The 12,080-nt window shown below is 30.6% G+C and overlaps 1 protein-coding gene and 1 pseudogene across 1 annotated transcript; both read left to right on the forward strand.

Moving 5' to 3' along the window:
- The first annotated feature begins 3,296 nt into the window (after positions 1-3,296).
- On the forward strand, positions 3,297-4,352 carry LOC131180193 (germin-like protein subfamily 1 member 13). Its single transcript, XM_058147826.1, has 2 exons — positions 3,297-3,473; positions 3,632-4,352. Exons 1-2 carry the CDS (start codon positions 3,353-3,355, stop codon positions 4,174-4,176), a joined length of 666 nt encoding a protein of 221 aa, XP_058003809.1. The 5' UTR covers positions 3,297-3,352; the 3' UTR covers positions 4,177-4,352.
- A 6,566-nt stretch (positions 4,353-10,918) lies between these two features.
- The window catches only part of LOC131180043 (germin-like protein subfamily 1 member 14), a 63,567-nt pseudogene continuing 62,405 nt past the window's right edge, over positions 10,919-12,080 (forward strand).

Below are 12,080 nucleotides of genomic sequence, written 5' to 3' on the forward strand. Positions count from 1 at the left end.
AAGTGTAGCCCTATGTCTAAGCTTTCCATTGATGAAATTTTAGGTCATTTGGACCAGTATAGAGAGAGTTATGACCAAATGAACACGTACTATTCATTTGATCATTTTTTGGGTTGGCAGTTTTAGTGACTGAACTTGTGCTAACAATTTGATTTAGTTAAAGGCAAAACTGGGTCAAGTGGTCCTCTGTAGCCCTATGTCTAAGCTTTCTATTGATGAAATTTTAGGTCATTTGGACCAGTATAGAGAGATTTATGACCAAATGAACACGTACTGTTCATTTGGTCATTTTCTGAGTTTGGTGCAGGGTAATCCAAATTTGGGCAGTATTTAGGTCAAGTTTTGACCAGAATGTGGGCATGGTTTCTTCATGAAAAATGAAGGTTTGGATGTCCCAAAACATCTCCAGTTGGCCTCATATCAATTGGAGTCACACATTGTCAGTTAGGGTTCAACAAACACACTGGACTCATTGAGTCCCAACCTGCAGAAAATTTGACACTCCCAAAATTCGATCTCCTCCTTCTCCAAACTCCAAATAAGCATACATGTCACTTCTAGTATCATCAATCTCAACACAATTAGGTCAAATTCAAAAATGTCACAAAATCCTCAATTTCAAGTGCACAACCCTAGTTTTCAAAGTTTCAAATTTACACAAACACTACACAATCAAACTCCCAACTATTTCAACTCATCACACATTCTCATAGAACCATTTTTTTATCACTTAAAAGCAACAAACCTCAAGTTCCATGGCTGCCAAAAATTCAAGGGTTCTTTGCTCAAGATTTTCTTTTTATTTCCATGGCATTTATACTTGGCTAAACATGCTTTTCATGTTTAATAAAGAGAAGAAGAGGGATTAGTGCACTAACCTTACTTGAGTTTCCCTAACTTCAAATTTCTTGCTTCCAATGAGTGTCTATAGCTTCCTTAGGGTGTGGGGAGTATTTTTTGTGAAGTGGGCTATGGGTTTTGATGTGTAGAAGCTTGGGAAATCAAGCTTGGAAGCTTGATAACAATGGAGGAAATGAGGGAAAGAGAGAGAGAAGAAATGGAGGAAGAAGAAGGAAGTGGGCGGATTTTCTTTATTTTTCTTTTTTTTTTTAATAACTCCGTTTATGTTATGGATTAGGTGCAATTAGAGATTTAATTATATGTGTTTTGTTACAAATATGCAAACATTTTTTAATCTTCTGTTGAACTGTCAACATTGTGATCAGTTTTCAATATAATTCAGGGACCTTGAATTATTGATAAGACAAAAATCAGTAAAAATACAATGCAAATGCATGGCGGCCCTAATCTTAAGAGACCCAACAAAATTTGTTTTTGATAAAATAAACTTCACCCCCAAAAATATTTTATTGGTGAAAAATTATTCAGATATTACAGAAAATAAAATCTGCCAATATAAATATGAAGGATCTCTTGATTTTGAAAATCTCAGTTATGAATAATTATCATTAAATTATTATCTTATAAAAGTAAGAGTGCCTAATCATTCATGTAATGTAAATAGAAAGCAATGGGTGGGTGAGTTCAATAATAATATTTGTTAAAATAGTCAGCTCAAGTTATCTTATCCTTTTCAGGAATCCAACTACTCTTCACGTCCTTAAATATGCATTATGTATCTGACCTCGATAAAGGATATTCTAAGCAGGAGTTTATTCTCATCTTCAACTATATTATTAAAATAATTAAATAAAATTTAATTAATGAATTAAAATATTACATATATTTTAAGATTGCTGGACTATGAAATGCACATGTGTTAGGTGGGTGGTGACAGACAAAGAAATTTAATTTAGGAAAATCTAATTAAATTATAATTTGTAAAAATAATATAAATAAAATAAATATAAGTTAACAGAGAAAAAGTTAATAATCTGTTATAAATAAATGATAGTGATAAAAATAAACATCTTAATTTTTTTTAACAAAATTAATTTGTTAAAAATTAAATAGATTTGTTATAAATTCAAAAATGAAATGAATATTTTATATTATAAATTATTGAACTTAAATATATATTAATGACTTACAATTAAAAAAAAAACCTTGTCCAATTTATTTAAAATCTACTTTTTTTTCAAAAAAAATATTAAAAAATTATTTAAACCATCCTAATTGTAAATGTGTTTGATTACACTTACATATATCTAATGGATTTATCTATAAATTATAAACACGAATACATATATTTTAGCACATTTAATTGTCATAATTTAGGATACGATGCATACATGATATTTTAATAAAAAGTTATATTTATTACATTTGCGAAATAATATATGTATATATCATATTTATATTTAAATATAACATACATATAATTATTTAAATATAAAATATATTAACTATGTAAATATAAAATTCAAAAAATAATGAATTAATTTGTTTGATCTTAAAAAAATAAGGATTAAATTATTGGTTTCGTCAAAATGACAATAATTAAATTGTTTCAATTGAAATTTGGGTTAACAGTATATTAAAAAAATAAGGACTATTTTCTTGATGGATTAAAAATAGGACTAACTTGTTTGATTTTAAAAATATAGAAACTAAATTATATATTTCACCAAATATCAAAAATGAAATTATAGATTATTTTAGGAAAAAAATTAATTTTTGAAAAATTACCACTACACTCCTGCAAACTTTTAAAATCTCAGGGACTCGATGCCCACTGTTGGTGGGTTTCCTAATTATCTGAAGATAGAAAGTGCAGTTTGGAGGCCATAGCTTTCAAAATGTAAACCAACATAGAAGGACAACAAAAGCCAATTCAAATCCTGGAAATAAGGTATTGAATTCGAGGGACATCACTTTAAGTAATTTATTTTTGACTGACTTTCAAAGTCCTTACCATTCGACTTTATGTTTCTATTAATCCAAATACGTTTCTATTATCACGATAGCATATATATATATGCGCGCGCGTGTGTGTTTATCTTATAATGGAAAAAGTTGTACAAATCCTTATACCCTCTCTCGCCCTTGAAGCAAAAACAGGGGTGAAAAAAAGAAAATTAATTAACTCTAGGAGGTGAAAATGAAGAACTTCATCACAACTCTCAGAAGCTTGAAAGAGTTGAATCAGTCCAATTTGATATTGGAAATTAATTCAAAAGGAGGGATGATTTAATGATTAAATGTATGCATATACAATTGTAGAAGAATTGGTCATTGGTGAAATAAAAAAAAGGTAACCATTAACGACTACCTGGCAACCTTTCACATTAGAGAATTTTGAGAGACTTTCATCTATAAATACTCATCTATTCATGCAAGATTTTTCACATCTTCCCCTCAACGACTAAAGGCTAAAGAAAGTAGTCATATAATGAAGAGCTTTCATTTCCTTGTCTTATTGTCTCTGGCATTGGCTTTCTCTTTTGCCTCTGCCTTTGACCCTAGCCCTCTCCAGGACTTCTGTGTTGCCATACCTGAACCTAAGAATGCTGGTATATATAAGCTTGCTTTCAGTTTTTCGGCTTTCTTTCATGTTTCTGTCATAGCATTATCCTATAAATATCAGTATTTCCTGTATAGAAATCTTTTTCTCATTTTGTTATATGCATGTTCAATGGTTACTGACAATTACTTTGATATATTAATGCAGTGTTTGTCAATGGGAAGTTCTGCAAGAACCCAAACCTTACCGTAGCTGAAGATTTCTTTTTTCCGGGACTCAATGTTCCTGGAAATACAGGAAATCGAGTTGGATCCAATGTCACCCTCGTGAATGTTGATAAACTATTTGGACTTAATACTCTTGGTATTTCTCTCGCTCGGTTAGACTTTGCACCCAATGGTGGCTTAAATCCTCCTCACACCCATCCTCGTGCCACAGAGATCCTTGTAGTCGTGGAAGGCACCCTTTATGTTGGCTTTGTGACATCCAACCCTAATCGCCTTTTCACTAAAGTCTTATACCCAGGAGATGTTTTTGTATTTCCAATTGGTCTCATTCACTTCCAGTTTAATATTGCAAAGACCAATGCAGTTGCCTTTGCTGGTCTAAGCAGCCAAAACCCAGGTGTCATCACGATAGCAAATGCAATCTTCGGGCCTAATCCACCCATTAATCCTGATGTTCTCGCTAAGGCCTTCCAATTGAACAACGATGAAGTGGTAAAACTTCAGAAACTGTTTGCCTATGCATAAAACAACCATTTAAATTAAGTCAGTGCTGCTCACTGTTTAAGAATAAAGTTTAGCTATGTTCGATGCAGTGTCTCCAATAATTGAGCAAGCGTATCCTAATCAAATAAAATGATGTAATTTCTTGGTGTGCCTATTCTAATGACATAAAGAGATGTGTTCTTGTTCTGCCTTTCCAATATGTATATATATATATATGTTGATTTATTTTGGTTACAGTATTGCATTTTTATTCATTTACTTCTCTAAGGGAAGGAGATCTGAAATCAACTCAAATAATGCATTATCATTACACTAATTATTATTTTAACTGTTATTAACAAAAATATAATTACACTAGTTTGCTTCACTGATTCTCTAGTCTTACGGATTGGTCAGTCCCATGTGTTAACGCTGTGTTCAACATCAAGTAGTTGTTGTTGCTTTTTTTTGTTTAACATAACATAATGTTTTAGATAGATGCTCAAAGTTGTTGGAATTCAATGTTAGAATTCAATGTTTAATTAATGCCACTGATATATGAACGTAATTCGATGACTTGACTTCCCAAAATATACAAATATTTACAGGTACGCCAAAGCAGCATCTGCGGAAAAAAAAAAGCTTCCGATTAAATTTTTTGGATAAATATTATAAGACAATATTGTTCAGCAGCTATTAGCTCACAAATGATGTACCCATTTTTCGGTAATCAATGACTGCTCAACCACCCACATGTAGCATGTTCCTTGCCAAATGAAATTAGACAGCAGACAAGATTCTGTTTTATTATCATTTAGAAAAATTAATTAAAGATATAATTTTTTTAAATTATGATTAAAATATTAATTCTCTAATCATTTATATATAAGTTACAAACTATTTATTTAGTTATTACTTTAATATTGTAATAAGTAGCTATTATTATTATTATTATTATTATTATTATTATTATTATTATTATTATTATTATTATTATTATTATGGTTAACTAATTAAAATATTAGACATATTTTAATAATTTTATAAATTTCTCATTTAATGATTCTTAAATTTTTTTTTATTTTATTTAATTATAAAAATTTAAGAATTATATATATTAAAATTAATAAAATAATTTAAAATTATGTTATGAAAGTAGTCATAAGAGGTTAAATACTTTACTTTCTCTCTCCCTCTTTTACATATTTAATAATTTTTAATTTACTTTAATGTTATTTTATTTTTATTTATCTTATTTTAGTATTCATTTAATAAAGACATATTTTTTATTATATATTAAATACTATATAAAATGAATTGTGAAAAAATGAAATGAAATAAAAATTTATTTTCATAGTTATGGTAAACAATAAATTTATATTAATATTCAATTTTCATTATTTTTTTGATATTTTTTATAGTATATTAATAAATAATTAATATCATTAATTTAGATAATATTAATCATGTTATGTTGCATTATTTTATCATGTTATGTAATATTATTTTATTATTATTTAGAAAAATTAATTAATGATACAATTTCTATAAACTATGATTAAGTTATTAATTTCCTAATTATGTATATGTAAGTTACAAATTATATAATTATTACATTTTAATATTATAATAAAGAGTTATTATTATTATTATTATTGTTATTATTATTATTATTATTATTATTATTACAAATGTCTAGAAAAGCTTAATTTAATTAGAGATAGAAAAAACTAAGAGTTAATTATATTAATTTATTAATTATACTCAATGACCACGCATATGCTAATTTATGTATATTCAATGTTCGCTTTCTGATGAAGAGGTTGTTTAGATTTTATAAAATAATTCAAGAAGAGATAAGATTTTAAATTTGTCACATTTATAGCAAGTAGCAATTTTTAATTTAATTTATTGATAATAATTTTTCTATATTTTTTAAACAGTTGTAATATATAATTATTATATAATTTTATTTTTAAATAGGATTATTAATTATTTTGATCTTCCATATATATATATATATATATAAAGTAGAGTGGTGTTCTCAAGGAGATGACAAGTGACACTTTTTTTTGAAAAACTCACCATGTGTCTCCTTCCATAAATGCTCTTCTTTATACTAATTATTATTTAATTTTTTTATTTCTCTAATTATCATTATTATTTACAATATTACTTTAATATTTATGATTTAAATTATTATTTTCTTTAAAATTTAATTTTTAAAAATCAAGATATTTTGTAATTAACTGTAATATTTTACCTATATATTATATTTAATATAAATACTTTATACAGATCAATATGAGACAATGCACTCCTTAAATTTAAGCCTGAATATCTGAAATATAAAGTTGGCAAGTAAACACATTTACGAGTAGTCTAACATTGAGAGAATAGATCAAACTTAATTTCATTCAAAAAGCTAACTTAAATGAGAATATTTATCTAAGTCTTATATTTGACACACTTAGACAACCGTTATCTACTGTGTCTCCATGGTCACACTCATTGAGCGTTGAACTATAATTTAACTGAGATTGCTTTGAAGCAGATACCCAACCCAAACCACTTCTTGGAAAATGTATAGAAAGTTCCATTTTTTAATTAGTTTGTTTTCCGTTATACACCTACAACTATATATTGACAAATTAATTGGTTTTTCTCCTCGTTTTTTTTTTTTTTTTTTTTTTTATTTAATGGAGCTTATGCTTATAAAAAATCAGCTAAACCCAGGACAAGCCCTTCACAAAATACCCAACCTAGGATTTCCAATTAGTTATATAATTGTAACGCCCTCACCGTAGGTAGTCTATACATTTTACTATTCCGACAACTAATGTCTGTTCGAACAGTCAAAATGTCTGGAACTACACCTAGACTATAGTGAGGAGGCATAAATTGAAGAAATAAATGTTAAGAAAATATAGGAAAAAGGTAGAGAAAAAAATAAATTAAAGTTTAGAGAATTTATAAATTGATACAAAAATAATAAAAATAACCCAATATGCACTACTAAGGGCATTTTGGTCATTTCACCCTTAAAGGTGAATTTTGACCTAAATGTCAAAATAAAAAAAAAATTGAGAATCAAATAATTAACATTAATTAAAATTTATGAAATGGATTAGGAAAATGAGAAGAGAAAAGAAAGGAAAAGAAAAGAAAGGAAAAGAAAAGAAAAGAAAACAAAAGGCTTAGGAAAATTAAAAAAAAAAAAAAAGTATATAAATAGACACAAGAAGACAAACCCCACCAACCCCAAGCTTCCATCTTCTTCTTCCCTCTTCTCTCTCTCTCCTCTCTTGGAAACCGTCCACCATGGGAGCTCTCTCCCTCCATTTTTGTTCTTCTTAAAGCTTGATTTTCCAAGCTTTCTCCTCCCCAAAACCCATAGACCCCTTCACAAAAAATTTATCCCACACCATAAGGAAGCTTTAGATACCCATAAGAAGAAGAAAGATTAAAGTTTGAAGTGGGTTACAAGAGGTTAGTGCACTAATCCCTCTTCTTCTCTTTATTAAACATGAAAAGCATGTTTAGCTAAGCATAAATACCATTAAAACAAAAAGAAAATCTAGAGGAAAGAACCCTTGAATTTTTGGCAGCCATGGAACTTGAAGTTTATTGCTTTTAAGTGATGAAAAATGGTTCCATGAGAATGTGTAATTAGTTGAAATGTTTGGGTGTTTGATTGTGTAGTGTTTGTGTAAATTTGAAACTTTGAAAACTAGGGTTTGTGTAAATGTTGAGGACTTTGTGTAAAATGTTGAAATTGACCTATTGGGATGAGATTGTTGCTTATAGAAGTGTATTGCATGCAAATTGAAGTAAGGAAGTTGGAGGAGATTGAGTTTTGGAAGTGTTAATTTTCTGCAGGTTGTGTTTGTTGAGGGCAGTGTACATTTTAGGCCATAAATAAAATTGTGTGACCCCAATTGGTATGAGGCCAATTGGAGGTGAAACTAGACCCAAAATAGCCCATTTTCCATGAAGAAACCATGCCAAAATTCTGTCCAAAACTTGAGCTAAATACTACCCAAATTCGGATTTCCCTGCACCCAACCCAGAAAATGACCAAATGAACAGTACGTGTTCATTTGGTCATAACTCTCTCTATACTGGTCCAAATGACCTAAAATTTTACCCATGGAAATTTTAGACATAGGGCTACACTTTTCATGAAGACCACTTAACCCAGTTTTGCCTTTAACCAATTCAAATTGTTAGCACAAGTTGGGTCACTGAAACTACCAACCCAGAAAATGACCAAATGAACAGTACGTGTTCATTTGGTCATAACTCTCTCTATACTGGTCCAAATGACCTAAAATTTTACCCATGGAAAGTTTAGAACATAGGGCTACACTTTTCATGAGGAACACTTAACCCAGTTTTGCCTTTAACCAATTCAAATTGTTAGCACAAGTTGGGTCACTGAAACTGCTAACCCTGAAAATGACCAAATGAACAGTACCTGTTTATTTGGTCATAACTCTCTCTATACTGGTCCAAATGACCTAAAATTTTACCCATGGAAAGTTTAGACATAGGGCTACACTTTTCATGAAGACCACTTAACCCAGTTTTGCCTTTAACCAATCCAAATTGTTAGCACAAGTTGGGTTACTGAAACTGCCAACCCAGAAAATGTCCCAAAATACTATTCCTTTGGTATTTTGACCATAACTTGAGTTCTATAACCCCAAATTCAGTGATTCAAAAACTGAAATTCAAGTTTAAACATAGAGGAGCAATTGTTATGAAGGAATTGTGATTAAATAGACATCCCAACCTAATCAAATTCCTAGATAAAGATAACACATCAACATGAACCTAAAGAAAGGTTCATGGGAAAAATGCTATATATGATAATTAAAACACTCATAAGGAGAATTAAATACTAAAAATGATATGAATATGTAAATTGTGACTAATGTCCTGTTAATATGAAATTAATGGTACCAATGAACATTACTAGAAAATAGTAATAGTGAATAGTGCTAAATTAATTAAAAATGTTTAATTACCCATAGTATACCTAGACTTATTTATTTAGTTTGGATAAATTGGTATACCAATTAGGGACTTCAGATAGCAGTACTGCCTACTGAGAAAATAATGAACTGACAATATATGTCTGGTATGATTGTTCTACAGGCTATATGCCTACTTACTGGCCATTGTGCCTACTTTATTTCTGGCTTTACAAGCCTGACAGCGGGTCTCGTGCCCGACAGTTGGCTTCATGCCTGACAGACGTATACTGGATAGACATATGGCTGTCTAACCAGTATACACCCGTACATCCAAGTTTTATAATTTGTTATAGGTTTTCTTGGGCACTGATAAAAAAATTAATTAAGACTTAAAATACAATAAGTAATCATAAAACATCCCGATAATGTTAATTATTTTCAAAGAGCAATAAAAATGTAAAAGGCCTAAAAATTATGAGTTGTATATATTATTTCAAATTATTAAATTATTGTTATTATAAATTATGCACCACTAAGCGTTATGCTTAGCGCGTTGGTTTTCCATCGCGTGAGTCGGAGATCAGCATCGGTCCAGATCGCGTGTGGCGGCATTAGTAGTGCACTGACAGAGCTCTGATCAGATCTGCCATTGTCCAGAGTCACCTCAGCAGTCTTTTGTATTTTGGTAGGGCCCATGTATAGACTAGTATTTTGGTTCATTATGTTTAGTCATGATGTAATTACTAGTTTATGATGTATTTCATTTTGGACTTGTAATTAAACTTTGAGATTGAAATGAAAACTTGTAATTTATTATCTATGAATTTCTATATGAATGCAATAGATAATACTTCATTTTTAGATCTCATAAATAATTGTAATGATATGATACATGAGAATATGATATGGAAATGTGTGAAATGAATATGGACATGTTAACAGGTGATTAGTGGAACCCGCCAGATGCTAATAAAATAAGGGAGGCTCTGTCCGGGTCTCCACAGAAATAAGATAAAAAAAAAAATTCTACACATTGAATACATGTTTTAAATGACATTAAAAGTTTACAATAGATATGATAAAACAAGATAGGGTGCTCCGGCACCGAATGTGGCACTCTTGCTCGGCTATACAGTAGACGGGTAAGGGGCGTCACAATAATTACCAGAATAAGGTCATTTGTTCCCTTTGTCTCCACGGTCCTGCTGAATGACAACTGCTTAACTCGTCTTGGATTGGATCATAGCTAGCTTGAAGAAGATGGCCAACCAAAACCACTCCTTGAAAAATTGTTATTTTTCGTTGTTGTATATATACATAATTAATATTAACACCATATCATTATTAGAGATTAAAAAATGATTGAGCAGCCATCAAACTTATAATTATGCCACCAAAATTTTGCATTGTCTTCTAGTTCTGTTGCAAGAATTTATCCAAAAGAAAAAAAAAAACTTATGTTGCAAGACTATATATTAATCGAGCTGTTACTTAAAATTTTGAAGTTGTTTATCAATTAAAATTCCCAGTAAACAATTTAGACATGGTTTATCCAGACCTTCATCTGCAAATAGAAATGTAATCATGTAAGATTTCTCTCTCCAAAATTAAAGCTATAGCAAGCTAGAGACTGTTTGATCAAATGAAAAGTGTCATTTCCTTCTAGCCTTCGCATTCTTGGATTTTGGCTTTCTCATATGCCCCTGCCTATGACCCCAGCTCTCTCTAGGACTTCTGTGTGTCATAATTTTGTACTACATATACGTACGTTTTTTTTAACAGTCCTTTATTTTGATTTACATGGAATGGTAATAGTTAACATTTATGTCATGCAGTTCGTGAATGGAAAATTTTGCAAAAATCCCAACCTCGCTGTAGCCAATGATTTCTCTTAATTTTTGGGGACTCAATATTCCTAGAACTACAAGGAATCAAGTTGGATCAAATGTAACCCTCTTAAACGTTGAGCACATACCAAAAGTTAACACTCTTGGTAAGTCCTTCGCTCGTATAGAATGGTGGTTTAAATCCTCCCCACATTCGTCCTCGTGCTACAGAAATCCTTTTAGTCCTTGAGGGCACTCTTTACATTGGCTTTGTCACATCCAACCCCAATCGCCTTATCAGTGAAGTCTTAAACCCAGGAGATGTTTTTGTGTTCCGAATCGGCCTGATTCACTTTCAGTTCAATATTGCAAAGACCAATGGAGTTGCCATTGCTAGTTTAAACAACTAAAATCCCGGATTTATCATTATAGCAAATGCAGCCTTTGGATCTTATAATCCACCTATTAATTCTGATTGTCATGACCCAACCTATGAGCCAGACCGACACTAGGACCTGAGCCAGCCTAAAGCCCCCGAGGCCCGTAGTAAGCCTGAATATTCTTTAACCCAATCCTACTACTCATTTTAAGCCTATTTTCAAGAATTCAACCAGATAAAGTCCGAACATAACATGGACCATACAACGGGGAGTTTTTGATTCGCCGGACCTGTAAGCACAATATATAACAATTTGGGGATCTCAGCTCACCCTCCACATACTCATAATGTCATAAAATCAAATGGGGGCTCAGCTCCCTCATCCAATCCAATCATACATGCATCTAATAAATTTACAAATCCAATACGACATTATAGTACAGACCCAATTCAAATAAAATACTTCTAACACATGCGGAGTTTTGAAAGTTAGTAAAATTATACAAAACATAACAGGCATTAATAGATTGCCTACGAAGGAGAGAGGTAGGTTAGAACTCAATAAGAAATCTCCTGTATCTTGGAAAAATAAGGTGAACAGGAGTGAGTGTTCGACTAAGAGAGTAAAATATCGATTTTAAGTATAATTTCTATAGCTATCTAAAGCTAATGCATCCTAAAGAGTGGAATGCAATACCTTCATAGTTTTCATACAAATCACATCATAAACAATAAAAAGGGTAATTTGGAGCACTCACATAC

The sequence above is a fragment of the Hevea brasiliensis genome, chromosome 5 (assembly GCF_030052815.1).
Source record: "Hevea brasiliensis isolate MT/VB/25A 57/8 chromosome 5, ASM3005281v1, whole genome shotgun sequence".
NCBI lineage: Eukaryota > Viridiplantae > Streptophyta > Magnoliopsida > Malpighiales > Euphorbiaceae > Hevea > Hevea brasiliensis.

Bases quoted from the DNA above. Each gene is read 5' to 3' on its own strand.
- LOC131180193 (XM_058147826.1), top strand. From the start codon at position 3,353: ATGAAGAGCTTTCATTTCCTTGTCTTATTGTCTCTGGCATTGGCTTTC. The intron at 3,474-3,631 runs GTATATATAAGC...ATATTAATGCAG, and splicing joins ACCTGAACCTAAGAATGCTG to TGTTTGTCAATGGGAAGTTC.